The sequence below is a fragment of the Stegostoma tigrinum genome, chromosome 13, assembly GCF_030684315.1.
Source record: "Stegostoma tigrinum isolate sSteTig4 chromosome 13, sSteTig4.hap1, whole genome shotgun sequence".
NCBI classification, from domain to species: domain Eukaryota; kingdom Metazoa; phylum Chordata; class Chondrichthyes; order Orectolobiformes; family Stegostomatidae; genus Stegostoma; species Stegostoma tigrinum.
In genome coordinates, this window is record NC_081366.1 from 41,242,292 (window position 1) to 41,257,718 (window position 15,427).

At 39.9% G+C, this 15,427-nt stretch overlaps 1 protein-coding gene across 1 annotated transcript in view; it reads left to right on the forward strand.

Moving 5' to 3' along the window:
* The window catches only part of ecscr (endothelial cell surface expressed chemotaxis and apoptosis regulator), a 37,347-nt gene that overhangs the window by 17,027 nt on the left and 4,893 nt on the right, over positions 1-15,427 (forward strand). The window contains exons 2-6 of the mRNA XM_048543942.1: positions 334-399; positions 3,429-3,539; positions 7,751-7,855; positions 10,596-10,694; positions 12,240-12,314. Coding sequence (XP_048399899.1) covers positions 334-399; positions 3,429-3,539; positions 7,751-7,855; positions 10,596-10,694; positions 12,240-12,314 — 456 coding nt within the window. The remainder of the gene's footprint in view (positions 1-333; positions 400-3,428; positions 3,540-7,750; positions 7,856-10,595; positions 10,695-12,239; positions 12,315-15,427) is intronic.

Sequence of the window (15,427 nt, forward strand, 5' to 3'; positions counted from 1 at the left end):
GCCATGGACTATTTGCAGAGCAATGCTATTTCTAAACATCCTCTTCTGATCCTTTCTGTCTTATGAAGCTTTCAACACAATCACTTGAAGTATACAGAATTTATTTTATCACATTATTATCTAAATGCTTCAGATTTATTTTGTGTCAAGCATGCTATTAATTTATTTGAATACATTTTTGACAACTCTGTTAAATCTGTCTGTGTACGCACGGAATTTAAAATTATAAAATTAACGTTAGGTTTGTGATAAATTATTGGCTGAATCCCAGGCAGCTTTTATTAAATCCTGTTAAAAATATCTAATGACATTTCCCTTCAATTCCTCTTTCAGGTAATGCAAAAGATATCTCCATGACTTCTGTGATAACAACTGAGACAAATTCAACAGCCTCAACAGGTATTTGTTTTTGGGAGTCAAAGGTTATTGGGGTTGGGTTGGAATTGTGGCCACAGTTAGATCAGCTATGAACTTATTAAATAGTGGAACAGGCATGAGAAGTTGAATGAGTCACTCCTGCTTCTAATTCATTTGTTATTATGTTTTGTTTTTAACACAATTTGCACTAGACAGTCAAATATGGTGACATTAACAAAACAACATTGTCTCAATCCTTAATTCCCCAAAGTTATTGATTTACTTATTTTTGTTGTGGTTATTTCCAGTTTAGATTGTAAAACAAAATTCGTGTTAACAAACAAAGTATGATTAGAAAGCTTTGTGGTATAGAGTTCCAAATTCTAACAGGTGAAACTTTTTCTGCATCACTCTCAATTCTTTTTGCAATACTCTTAAATATTTGTCCTCTTATTACTATATCACGTACAAATAGAAGCAAGCTAAGATGAAGTGTCTCAATATAAGTACTCATTCCTGATAACATCGGAGTGAACATAAAGGACAACATTTTCTCTCTTTTTGATATTTCCAATAATACTGTCTAAAATTATATACAACACAGTCTAGCTGTGGTTTAATTAAAACCTGAGACAGGCTAACTATTATGTCTCTGCTTTTCTGTTATACACCACTAGAATCAAAGCTGATGTTTCCTATTTCCTTTGAATGATCTTATGTGTGCTGCTACCTTTGCTGATTCATGTTATTCCTGTCAAATCTCCTCATTGGGTCTAAAGTTTATGTCCCAAATATTAATGGCACGCAGCAACTCAAATATCATTCCACATAATGTGGTACCCTTTAATAAATTTCTGAGTAATACCACTCACTCACAATGGCACTGGTTTCTGAGAAATTCCATAAACTATGGTGTATCTCAAGTGGTCAACCCATCAACAGGTGTCTTGGCCTGTCTTCCTTTGTGACCTGTCTACTCTACCCACCTGCATTGGTGGTTTGTTCACAAGGTTGTTTCTTTATACTCTTTCCTTTCCTTGCTATGACCATGCCATATAAGGTAACACTAGTTTGTGTCCCATCCAGTTGATTTCAATAATGTTGCTGCCCTGTTTGAAGCTATCATGCGATGTATTTTCTCTGGATCCTTTCTTCAAGGCCATGCTTCACTAAATACAAGCAATTGTTTAAGATGTTACCTTTAATATATCACAATGATTGAGTGTGGGTAACAGTTTTCCAATCACAGTAAAAATGTCCTTCATGGCTCATGCACCATATACAACTATTAGTAATTACTATTGGTGTGACCAATAATTTTGCAACTGGCTTACCTGTCCTCATGCTTATAATGCAGTTCTTCGGCCATGTTCCCAATTACTTCCTCAGTGCATATTCCATTGCCATGAGACGAATATAGCTCAGAGAACTTCATCACAACCCAGTTTACATTCTTTAATAGGAAATAAATAAAAACATGGTTGCACAATTCAAAGTGATTGATGCAAGAGTAAATAAAAGATTGGATCACAGACTTACTGTGAGTTTGTATCTGTTTGTGTATATTCTTACATATCATGGTCATTATGTTCTTCTAATTCATTTATAGCCATATCATGTAAGGTTTACTTTCCACTTAATCCATATGCTTGTTTCTAAGCTCTCTGTAAATTTAACCATATCTGCCACTTCGTCATCCACTCAAGCTTCCCACAGTATGTTGTATCCAAAATATAGTAATCCACTTTTTCTTACCTTGTCCCAATTGAGTGGCACTAGACAATTTCAACATTGCTCTGTCAGATTCAACATTGTATCCATTTATTTACATACATCAAACATAACAGGAGCCACCACCATCTACAGCTTTCCAGACCTCCAGTACAATAGATTTTCTCTATCATAGTCTTAATTTGCCTTTTGCTGTTTAACAATCTGCATACTTTATGCAATACTCCCTTTAATTTCATGTGGAGAAAGCTTCATAAATGCACTTTGAATATTTGCAGAAACATTATCATTTTATTTCAAAGCTATCCTTATTGCAAGGAATTCTATAAGGTTGATTCAGCATGCCCATCATTTAGAAAATCACACTGATGAGCCCTGGTTAATTCTATTCTTTCAAAAGGTTTTAATGATTCTGTTTTATTAGCTCTAGTAAATTACAGAAAAATTGTGAGCAAAATCAATTTATAAATATTTTCCTCACTTGTATCTGTCTTCTATTTCAAAGAATTCACTTTTTGGGTTTAGTAATGGCGTAATGTCTGTTGAGTTTTGGAAAATTATAATCGTACCTCCTCTAAAAGCCTTCCTACTTGCCTTAGTCTTCTGTTTGTAAACTAGCATATCCCGATAACTGGTCTCCCTTAAATATGAGCAGATCTTTTATGAAATTATTATATATTACTGTAAAAAGACTGTCACAATAAACATGCTTCTTATTTCCAGTAAACAGTAAAGATTACGCCATGAATACATTGAAGCAACTTTGTTAAGTATTTCGGTAAGAAAAAAAGTTTGAAAAGCATTCCAGTTCTATTAGCATCTGATGGAGAAAGAAGAGGTGAAGCTTTAGGATGGACAGTTTTTTTTGCTATTGCTGATGAAGTGCCCTTTTCTTGCTCAATCATGAAAGGCCAGAATATGCCCCAGGGATGTAAGGGGAAACCTAATGGGGTGTGATTGTAAAGAAAAGGATGATGGTATGTGTACACGGGGCTAATCATGACCCTGCCTTCATTGCAAATTGGACAACTACCCTACATTCTGGTGGAGCATTTGATCAGAAAAGTTACCAGTAAAACATCAAGTGACATAAGCACCCTGTGCCTTAAGCCCCATCAGTATCCTTGGATGTGTCCTTACCCACTTGTCCAGTGCACCTCCTCTTCAAGGTACCTCCACCATTTTCAGTGCATCACCTCCCAACATTAACAATTGCCCAGTGCAAAGCTGACAAGCAAAAAGATTTCATTGGTGCCTAGCTTCAAAAGCTATGGGTGTGTTACCATTGACTATTTCATTAACAGACAATAGAAAACTATTCTATGAATGTTATGCCCTAGGAACAACAAACATAGGAGAGATTGTTAAAACAATTTATTCAGAATCACCAGTGACAAGGGGGAAGACAAGTACGCAAGATCCAGGTAGCCAGCAAACTACTAGAATTACAGGTAAGTGTTATTACATTGCAGCTTTCAATATGATTTATGAATTTGGCATCATACAAGTCATTACCTTTAAGGCCAGTTAGATTCCAAAGAAAGGGTTGTAGGCATTCTAGCAATGTGCACAATTGTTTACTTTGGCAGCAAGAATAGTAAAGCAGAAGATTATTTAAAGGAGGGAGGCGACAGACTACTGCAATACAGAGAGATCTGAGGGTTCTTGTACATGTATCACAAAATGTCAGCATGTAGCTACAGCAAATAAATATGAAGGCAAGCAGATTGTCAGCATCTGTGGCAGGTTTGCCTTGGCTTACTGTTTACTAGCCTGAAAGCCAAAGGCAAGCATATCACAGCCATATTTCAGGCACAAAAAGTACGCTCCTCTGATTGAGTGTAAATTCCTTTCCCAGTAATTAATAATTTATTTTAGGATGCCTTCCCATGCTTTAAACAATACTATAGATATCATATTTAAAAAACTAAGATTAAATAACGGTTGTTTGGAAGTAATGATTTTTAATACCTAAGGCAGAGGATGGCTGGTGTAAACAATGAAAGATTTGATAGAGCTTGAAGGATTTTGTCAAGACAAATGACAAGGAACTTCTCTTGCAACAAAGCAATAATTTTGCAGCTCCCCAGATGAGAGCTATTGTTAGCAAAGAGCACAAGTCAGAAATTCAAATATAATGTTTCAGGCCTGTCACTGACTGCCTCTCTCTGAAAGCGTATGCCCTGCTGGAAAAATAAGATCATACAATGACAACAAAAACAGAAGTTGCTGGAAAAGCTCAGCAGTTCTGGCAGCATCAGTGAACAAAAAATCAGAGTTAACGTTTCACGTCCGATGACCTCTCCTTAGAACGGGTCACTGGACCCAAAATGTTAACATTGATATTTTCTTCACAGATGTTGGCAGAACTGCTGAGCTTTAATATAGAACATAACATAGAACATTACAGCACAGTACAGGCCCTTCGGCCCTCGATGTTGTGCCGACCTGTCATACCGATCTGAAGCCCATCCACCCTACACTATTCCCTGTACATCCATATGCTTATCCAATAACGACTTAAATGTATCTAAAGTTGGCGAATCTACTACCATTGCAGGCAAAGTGTTCCATTCCCTTACTACTCTCTGAGTAAAGAAACTACCTCTGACATCTGTCCGATATCTTTCACCCCTCAATTTAAAGCTATGCCCCCTCGTGCTTGCCGTCACCATCCTAGGAAAAAGGCTCTCCCTATCCAACCTATCTAACCCTCTGATTATTTTATATGTTTCAATTAAGTCACCTCTCAACCTTCTTCTCTCTAATGGAAACAGCCTCAAGTCCCTCAGCCTTTCCTCGTAAGACCTGCCCTCCATACCAGGCAACATCCTAGTAAATCTCCTCTGCACCCTTTCCAAAGCTTCCACATCCTTCTTATAATGCGGTGACCAGAACTGTACGCAATACTCCAAGTGCGGCCGCACCAGAGTTTTGTACAGCTTCACCATAACCTCTTGGTTCCGGAACTCGATCCCTCTCTTAATAAAAGCTAAAACACTGTATGCCTTTTTAACAGCCCTGTCAACCTGGGTGGCAGCTTTCAAGGATCCGTGTACATGGACACTGAGATCTCTTTGCTCATCTACACTATTGAGAATCTTACCATTAGCCCTGTACTTTGCTTTACCAGCAACTTCTGTTTTTGATCCTGATTTACAGCATCTGCAGTTCTCTTGGAACATACAATGACCCCTCTAATCGTAATGAATGGTACAACTTGATAAAAAGAATGCATAGAAACTGAAATAACTTCCATTTCTCAACATACAGTGTAGGCATCTTTGTCCCATAAATATAAATTGAAGCAGAATATCCTGTTACTTTATTATTTGCTAATAAGTACATTGCAATCAGATGCCTGCAACATTGCTCATCCATTATAATTCCAGGTCATACACCACACACAGCTAAGCTCCCACGTTAAGGAAGGTGAACTGGTTGCTTTCATTAAGTCACTTATCCCTTCTATTGGTTACAACGGTTAATTTGGAAAGGATTCCTTCACTTCTGGATACCTTCTCCCAGACTAAACTTTAAATAAGAGCTAATTTAACAAATCTTTTTTGAATTACTAGATTTATGAAGAAATGTTAGCACAACACACACAGGGCAGAATTTTTCCAGAGCATGAGTGAAATGGGTTATGTCTATAAAATTGTGAGAGATGTCCAGTGAGGCCTTTCTCAACTTTGACACTGAAAAGTCATATTTTCAAACTAAATCTCAGACTTCAAGATGAGATTCTTCCTAGTGAGCGGGGAGAGGCTATTACTGGGATTATCATTCTCATTATTTTTACTTATTTACAATTTATTTATGGGATGTGGACATCACTGGCTGCCATGCATTTATTGTCTATCCCTTTATTGGCCTTGAACTAAATAGCTGCTCAGCCATTTCGGAGGCCAGTTAAGAGTCAACTACATTGTCTGTGATGGGAGTCACATGTAGGCCATGTAAGAGCGGCAGATTTTCTTCCCAGAGGATATGAGCGAACCAAATGGGTTTTTACAACAATGAACAGAGACTGAAAGTTTGCAATGAGGCAAGCTCTTCAAATCCAACAAGCTGGGGTATTTTCCTGTTTGGGGCTGAGCAGGAATGTGAAAAAAAATTGTTGAGATGGAAGTAGGTGACACAGCTTTTAGTGCTGGTGCAGTTTGGATAAAGCTGTCCCAAGTGAGTGAGTTAACAGCACAGGAAACATGCAGGGTTTACAGTGTGACAATTTCCCTTTGAATATCATGTCTAGGGTGAATGTTGCCTACTGTACAGAGCAGCTCTGCAGTACCAACATTTGGTATGTTGTGTGCAACGGCCTTTTAAATACGGTCCTGGTACTCATGATCTCAGGATATCCTGGCAGCAATGAATACTTCCACATATGATGAGTAGGAAATTCAAGATAGCATCAGAAGGCTGGGGTGCCTACCATGGGATGTAGTTGATGAAGCAGTATAGGGACAAATGAACGAGAAAATTTGCTCCTCCATTGAATACAATGAAGATGACAATTTTGGTAAGATTCAGCCCATTTGCACACAGATTAGAATTGGAGGTGAATCTAAACAAAATGTTAAAACCAGGTAATTCAGTTCTATCTGAATTGTTCAACATTGCAGGAATATTAGGTTATACTAGTAAAGTTGACTTTGACAGTTTGTGAGGTCTGAGGCTTTATGTGCTGATTGAAGTTCCTTTCTACTGATATTTTTCCTTAGTAACTGCTGCCAGCATTTGCAGAGAGACAGGTACTTCGTTTCTTTACCTGTGGTGCAGGGTTGCATACAATCTGGTCTCAGACTGGGATTTCCATAGCATATTAGGCATTCACTAGTTCGCAGCAGCTTAATAAAACCACACAATAGTGGTCAAATTCTCTTTTAAGCCTTTCTTAAATTAATTCACGGGATGAGGTCATCACTGGCTAGGCCAGCATTTATTACCAGTCCATAATTTCCCACAGGGTAGTTAAGAGTCAATCACTTTGTTATGGATCTGGAGTTACATGTAGGCCAGACCACATAAGGATGGCAGTTTCCTTCCCTCAAGGGCATGAGTGAACCAGATGGGTTTTTTTTTCCCAAAAGTTGGCAATGGGTTTCCGGTCATCATTAGACTCTTAATGCCAGATTTCTTTTTAATGAATTCACACTCCACTATCTGCCATGATGGGATTTGAACTCAGGTCTCCATAGCATTACCTGGGGCTCCAGATTAAGAGTTCAGTGATACACTCGGCCATTGACTCCCTGTACCTCCATAGCCCCTTTTTTGTATATTCCTGGAAAAGGAAACCACAAAAAAAATCTGCAAGAGCTGGCTGTCTGCCAAGGGGTGGAAGGTGGTAGAATGGTAATCATTACTATCATTATCTCAAGATGTTTTCCCTGTGTTGTCTCTGAACTTTCTTTGATACCTTAATGTGTTAAATACCACAGATTCCACAATATTTTTTGTTGGGCAGCCAGCCACTGAATTGACATGTATTTTGTTACAACAGATGCCTGCTGTATTCGTCTATTCTAAAAAAAGCGCATTATGGAATTACGGATTAAAAACATCATCGTGTTTTAGGCTTCTAACACAGTGTTGTAACAATCGCTTTGAACTGTTGTGAGTATTTTTATCATAATCAGAAATACTTTTCATTTTACAGTGTCAAGTGTTCCTTCAGTGACAGACACTTCTACCGTTGTACCATCTACAGGAAGCAAAAACGCAATATTTGAAACAATAACCCCTGAGAAGAATGAAACAGCAGGTAAAACCTTACCTAAAATGTTGGTACTTCAACGTAATGTAAACAATCCATCTATCGTGGTCATTTTAGGTTTGATGTGGGGTTGACAGAGATTAAAGCTTTCTCCATCTGAATGCTCTGAACCCTGACACAAGAGGACAGTTGATGCTTGATAAGGTGAATAGGCACTACTGGGCGTATTGTAAAGGGGCTTTTATGCAGCAATGCTTGAGCCCAATCAAATGGTGAAGGCAGATCTCCCACTCAAGATAGTTTCATTCATTTGATCATGAAGCGACTAAAGGATTATAATGAAGTGTCTTAGCTGTCCAGATTTTTGGAGCATGACCCACAGGGCCGCGTGATTTGCTGAAACAAAATGCTTTGACTAACTTGATGAATAAAGACTCCCTCCCTGGCGTTCATCCTGACATCTGGCTTGTCTTTGTCTGGCAAAAGAGAAATGCTGCAGTTTCTTATGAAATGTTTAAAGTCACAATGAGTCTCTGGTAGGATTTACTCAGTCACAGAGATGCATTTTGGAGAAATTTAGGTATGAATAATACTGTAAATGGCAGAACCCTTAGGATCATTAACATACAGATGGATCTGGGCATGCAAGTCCACATTTTGCTAAGAGTGGCAACACAGTGGACAAGGTGATTAACAAGGCAAATGGAATGCTTGCCTTCATCGGCCAGTCATCAGGTACAAGATTTGGCAAACCATGTTACAGCTATATAAAACCGTTGGTAGGTGACATTTGGAGTATTGTGTGCAGTTTTGGTTATCACATTACCAGAAGGATGTGGAAGTTTTGGACAGAATGCAGAGAAAGTTCATCAGGACGTTGCCCAGTCTCGAGGGCATTGATTATGAGGAAAGGTTAAAAAGACTAGGATTGTTTTCACTGGAAAAACGGCAGTTGAGATGAGAACTGATGGAGGTCTACAAAATCATAAGAGGCATAGATGGGGTGAACAGTGAGAGGCTTTTTCCCAGGGTTGAAGTTTCAATTACAGGGGAGCACAGGTTCAAGGTGAGAGGGGCAAGTTTAAAGGAGATGTTTGATGGATGTTTTTCACAGAGAGTGGTAGGAACCTGGAATGTACCACCAGAAGAGCTGGTGGGAGCAGGTATATTGGCGATATTTAAGAGGTACTTCGACAGTTACACAAATAGGGAGGGAATAGAGGGTTATGGACTGAATAAGGGCAGAAGATTTGTTTTTTAGTTTAGTTAGGGCATGGTGATTGGTACAGGCATGAAGGGTTGAAGGGCCTGTTCCTGTGCTGTACTTCTGTTTTGTTCTTTGAACTTTTCTAGAGAACGTACTCCACAACAAATATTTGTAATTGACAGCATATAGATCATTGTGGTGTTTTGCATTCTACGCAAAACTTGAAAGTCACTCTCACTCTCTTCAATGTTGCACATGGGACCCAGCCTGTCCCTGAATATTTTGAAAACAAAATTCTTTTACCAACCCTCATATAGTCAGCCTAATATTTTACCTCCCACACATGCTGAAGGAGACACTCTGGAATATGTTGACCACTTTCCATTTTCTCAACAGGTGGTCAGCAATGAGAAGATCCAACACTGCTCAGATGTTCCAGTTTAACTTTCTTCAAACTGCAACAACAAATACCCAACAAAAGTCCTAGCTTACAGAGCAGTTGTCATCTCAGTACTACTGTGGTTTCCAGTTTTATCTGTGTATCAGTGATGCATAAGAGTATTATAGACAGCTCATCTGCAAAGGTCTGCTGTATCTTCCATGTTCAATATAAGAAACATAAAACAAACATTAGTGTCCACCTTGAAGCCAGCTCCACAAGTAGTGAGGTGAACTTCTTTCAACTTCAGAGGCCTGGACGCTATGTCCAGACAGCCAAAATTCCATCAGGTCCTGTTTTCTCAATTCTCAAATGATCAATATTCTAGGGGACGACAAAGAAAATTTTTCAAAGACATTTCTGAAACTCTCCTTGAAACAAGGCAGTAGTGATATTAATTGATTCTCAGGACTTTTCACTTTTGTTCAGAATGAAACAACATGCACATCAAGCTGCTTCACACTTTGAGGTGCACTGTCTTGACGTTAAGACCAGAAGAAAAGATGAATAAATAAATTCTGCAATATGGATCTCACTACTGCATGGGGCATCCTGCGTTTTGTGCCCAATGTCATCAAGGTCGAGAATTGGTTTATTAATTCGCATAGTGATCGATGGTTGAAATTCACAGCTCTGAGTAGATATCATGGTTGATTTAAAGTAAAAGTGTCACTAACAAAGCATTCAGCATAATTTGCAAATGTGTGTATTTGGCCATATTTTTATTAAGTGATATTCTCAGCAAATAAACCTGGACATCGTGATAAATAGGGGCAGAAAATTCATAAAATGGTTCCAGGCTCTTGTTACAGCAAGTCAAACATGAAGACATGAGTTTGAAAGGTCGTATTCTGTACAATGAACAGGGAAGGTTTAAAGTTGAAATTTTGAGGCACGCAGCAGAAACTGTTGCAGAAAATGTGTGAACTACATTGGTAAATATTAGAATTGAATCCTTGAAGATAGAATATTTCCAACCCTTATTGGTCCCTGATTCCCAATAAATTGATGTTACATTTCTCAACTACAAAATTAGGCTCAAATTTTTAATCCTCATTCAAAACCTCTGTCTCCACTCTTATTTGTTTGTATTTACAATTATTAATTGTCTGGCACCTGTATTTACTTGATTTTCCTTACAGATAATACCACACATGTTACTCAGTCAACATTTACCTCTGTGGCATCTACTGGGCAGAATGCAAACACTATGATGTCAACCAACAAGGCTGAATTAACAGGTAAAGATTGTCACTGAATTCACTGTGTTAAATTAACTCTGTATTAGGCAAATGGCATATTGGTAATCTGCAAACTGGTAAATGCAAGCCCATGCACTGGGGATCAAGATTCAAATTCAACCACGGCAGATGATGAAATGTGTTTAGAAATGGCCAGTGGAAATGATGAAACCATTCATCCTTATTAAAATGTCTCAACTGCAATGAATAGGCAATCTTCATGTTTTTTCCAGTATTAATCACTGATTCACTTCAGGGGTGGTTGCAGCAACATCTTTTTAATTTCAGGCACTAAGTTTAACAAGCACTTCATGAAAATATACTTCAAACGTCTATTTACTGAATAAACATATACCATCATTCTGTAAACGCAGAAAATAAATATTCTGCAAAATCTTTTGTCAGCCAAATGTGCATCTGAAGTGACTACCAATAAGCATTGTCAGGAGTAAGGAAGTATATGAGAAATATCCTTGTCCCAGATCTAGGAAACACCTAAGTTAAACCAGAATGCTGCAATGGCTTTGATGTTTAATAGGAGGAGGAAAGCATGTGGGCAACCTCACCAAGCAGGCCATGTTATGATGGAGAAGGAGTCCAGGATTTTGAAACAACAACAGCAAAGGAATGGCAATATAGCTCAAGGTCAGGATGGCCTGCTGCCACTGTGCATCAGTGATAGACAGACTGAATGCTGAAAGTGTCAATTAAGCAGACAGCTTTGACCTGGATGGTGTGAAGCTTCATCAGTGCAGTTGCGCCCAGGCAATTGGAGAGAATTCCATCACACTCTTGACTTGTGCTTCCTAGGTGATAGATAGGCTTTCAGGAGTCAGGAGTTTAATTTCACATAATCCTCAGCCTCTGATTTGCTTTTGGAATCACAATGTCTGTTTGGCTAATCCAAATCAGTTTATAGTCATTGGGAAGCTCAGCATGCTGACAAGGGAGGATTATCAGGACACCTCCCACTGTACATATTGTGCTACCACCTCTGGTGAGCCTGTTCTGTCAATGAAAAAGAATATACCTAAGGATGAGATGGTGGCAGTGCTGTCTGACACATTGCCTGCAAGGTATGATTCCATGAAAATGACTGTGTAAGGCTATTACTTGATTGTTCTGCAGGATACCTCTCTTAATTTTGGAATAAATCACCCGATATTAGTAGGGGAAACATTGCAATGTTGACAGGTCTATGCATATTAGTTGTTTCTGGCACATGGTGAATGCCACACAGTCCATCCAATTCCAGTCTTTTTATCACAATTTCTAGTGGTTAGATACAATCATGTGGATTTAATACAGTATTTGAGAAACAGGTTTTCATACTTAATTGTGACTGTGAAATCTTTAATTCTATTAAAAAAGTCTACAAATGTTTCTAATCATAATAATTAAAAGCAATTGTACATTTGTAGTAACCGAACAAAATTTGATAAGTACAGCTAAGATCAAAGTATCTTAGTTCTATGGTTTTTATTTTAATTGCACATTCAATAATCAACATGCTACTGATTATATCATATTGGTTCCTTTTGATAGATCCTGCATCTTCGTTAGAACCAACTTTAACGACTTCTGCAAATGGATCCAGTCCTTTGTCTGTATTAGCCTTTGGTAATTTTATGCTGTTGAATACACAATTCATTTGGCCAACATAACACCATCTTTTATGTATGTGGCTCAATTGTCACACGTAGTCATCAAAGGTAGGGTAAAAGCAAAAACGCGCAGGTGAGCAAAATGTAAATAGATACTTATAAAGAAAACCAATTGGAATACATTTGAATACTGTGTGCAATTCTGGTCTCGCTGCTATAGGAAGGATGCTGTGAATGTTGAAAGAGTTCAGAAAAGATTTACAAGAATGTTGTAAGGGTTGGAGGGCTTGAGCTGTAAGGAGAGGATGAATAGCCTGGGACTATTTTCCCTGGAGGGTCAGAGGGCGATGGGTGACCTGATAGAGATACTAAAATCATGAGGGGAATAGCCAAGGTCTTTTCCACAGGGTGGGGGAGTCAAAAAGTAGAGGGCGAAGGTTAAGTTGAAAGGAATGAGCTGGCAGAGGAAGTGGTGGAGGCCAGTACAATTACAACATTTAAAAGGCATCTGGTTGGGTATATGATTAGGAACATAAGAGGGAAATGGACCAAATGTTGACAAACGGAACTAGATTTATCTAGGATATCTGGTCGGCATGGACAAGTTGGACCGAAGGGTCTGTTTCCATGCTGTATGACTCTATGACTCCATGATTCCCAATTTTGGTCAGTTTTTTATACGTTAGTGATCCAGGAAAAGCTTTTGTGCTCCTGAGATGCTGCTTGGCCTGCTGTGTTCATCCAGCTTCACACTTCGTTATCTTGGATTCTCCAGCATCTGTAGTTCCCATTATCTCTGACCTTAAATCTTGATGTGCTCTGTTCCTGATACAAAGGACCAAGTTGTCAGTACTGAGGTAGTTAGTTCAAGTCAGGAAATTTCCTGACTCACTGAAGCTGCCTCAGTAAACAGTGTGCCACTACATGCAATTTTTGCTTAGGGAGAGCAGGATCGATAAAATGGATGTATTAGACCTGGGAGGGGTCACAAAAGCAAATGACTGCTAAGTTGAACTCATCAGAAGGCCAACCTCAGTTCTCTGCGACTTCACTCCAGTGTGTTTTTAGGTAAGATAGTAGGCCCTCTAGTCTTGTCTCCTGTTAAAAACAACTGACCTTCTATTCAGAATGCAGTCCAAAGACAGTTAATTACCTCTGTAGCAACAAAATCAGATGTGATCAAAGAACCTCCTGCTGAAACACAGCCGAATATCACTCACGATATTAATAATAGCCCTTAGGTAAAGGTCAACAAAGCAAACTATCGAAATCTATTGAATCAACATGACCAGCTGCTACTTTTTTCTGACCAACGCCTAGCAGTTCCAGTTTTTTAACTCTCAGTGATAGCTGCAACCTATTGTGTATGTATCAATTCTTTGATTGTTTTGCCTTAGCACCAATCTCTTGCCTCTTCCTCATACTCTTGCACAATGTTTCTATTTAAAAGATCATCTAATATCTTCCTAGTGCCTCTATTGAATCTGCTCTCCCAAACTTCCATGGCATGAAATCCACCCTAATTCCTTGTTGTGTGAAAATGTTCTTTCTGACCTCTCATTTCCTTTTTCTGCAAAATGTTTTGAGACCAGGCCCCTTCCAACTTTTTAGGAGTCCTTTTACAAGTTGGAAAAGTTCATTTCGACCTACTGTGTCCATACACCTCATCATTTTGAAAACTTCTAATAAATCTCCCCTCAGTTTTCTTCCCTCCCAGAAGAATAGTCCCAATTTTTTTCCCAATCTTACCTCATAACTGAAGCTTTTTATCCCTTCATCGAGTCTTGTAAACCTCATCTGCACTCTCCAAAGTAGACATATGTTTAATAAGAGACAATGGGACCTGCAGATGCTGGAGAATCCGAGATTAACACAGCAGGCCAAGCAGCATCTTAGGAGCAGGAAAGCTGGTGTTTCGGGCCCAGACCCTTCATCAGACAGGGAGGATGGGGAGAGGGTTAACCGTGAACCTAACCCTCTCTCCAATGACCCCTTCACCCACCTCCAGCACAAGTCCTCCTCCTGGACACCACCCCCAGGCCTCCTACCCTCCCTCGACCTCTTCATCTCCAACTGCCGTCGAGACATCAATCACCTTAAAATCTCCACCCCTCTCACCCATTCCAACTTCTCCCCCACAGAACGTGTAGCCCTCCGCTCCCTCCGCTCCAATCCCAACCTCACCATAAAACCTGCAGACAAGGGAGGCACAGTTGTAGTATGACGCACTGAACTTTACATCACTGAGGCCAGATGCCAACTCTCCGACATCTCCTCCTACTGCTCGCTGGATCATGACCCCACCCCAAGTACCAAACCATCATCTCCCAAACCATCCACAACCTCATCACCTCAGGTGACCTCCCACCCACAGCCTCCAACCTCATTGTTCCCTGACCCCGCATGGCCCGCTTCTATCTCCTTTCCAAAATCCAGCAACCCACCTGCCCTGGTCGACCCATTGTCTCCGCTTGCTCCTGCCCCACCAAACTCATCTCCACCTACCTGGATTCCATTTTCTCTCCCTTGTTCCAGGAACTCCCCACCAATGTCCGGGACACCACCCACTCCCTCCACCTCCTCCAGAACTTCCAACTCCGCGGTCCCCAACAACTCATTTTCACCATGGATGTCCAGTCCCTGTACATCTACATTCCCCATGACGATAGTCTAAAGGCCCTCCACTTCTTACTGTTCCACAGGCCCAACCATTCTCCCTCCACCGACACCCTCATCCGCCTAGCCAAACTCGTCTTCACCCTCAACAACTTCTCTTTCGATTCCTGTCACTTCCCACAGACAAAGGGGGTGGCCATGGGTACCCGCATGGGCCCAAGCTATGCCTGTCTCTTTGTAGGTTATGTGGAACAGTCCATCCTTCACACCTACACAGACCCCAAACCCCACATCTTCCTACGTTACATTGATCACTGTATAAGTGCCACCTTGTGCTCCCAAGAGGACTTTGAACAGTTCATCCACTTCGTCAACACCTTCCACCCCAACCTCAAGCTCACCTGGACTATCTCCAACACATCCCTCACCTTCCTGGACCTCTCTGTCTCCATCTCAGGCAACCAGCTAGAAACGGATGTCCATTTCAAGCCCATCAAATCCCACAGCTACCTA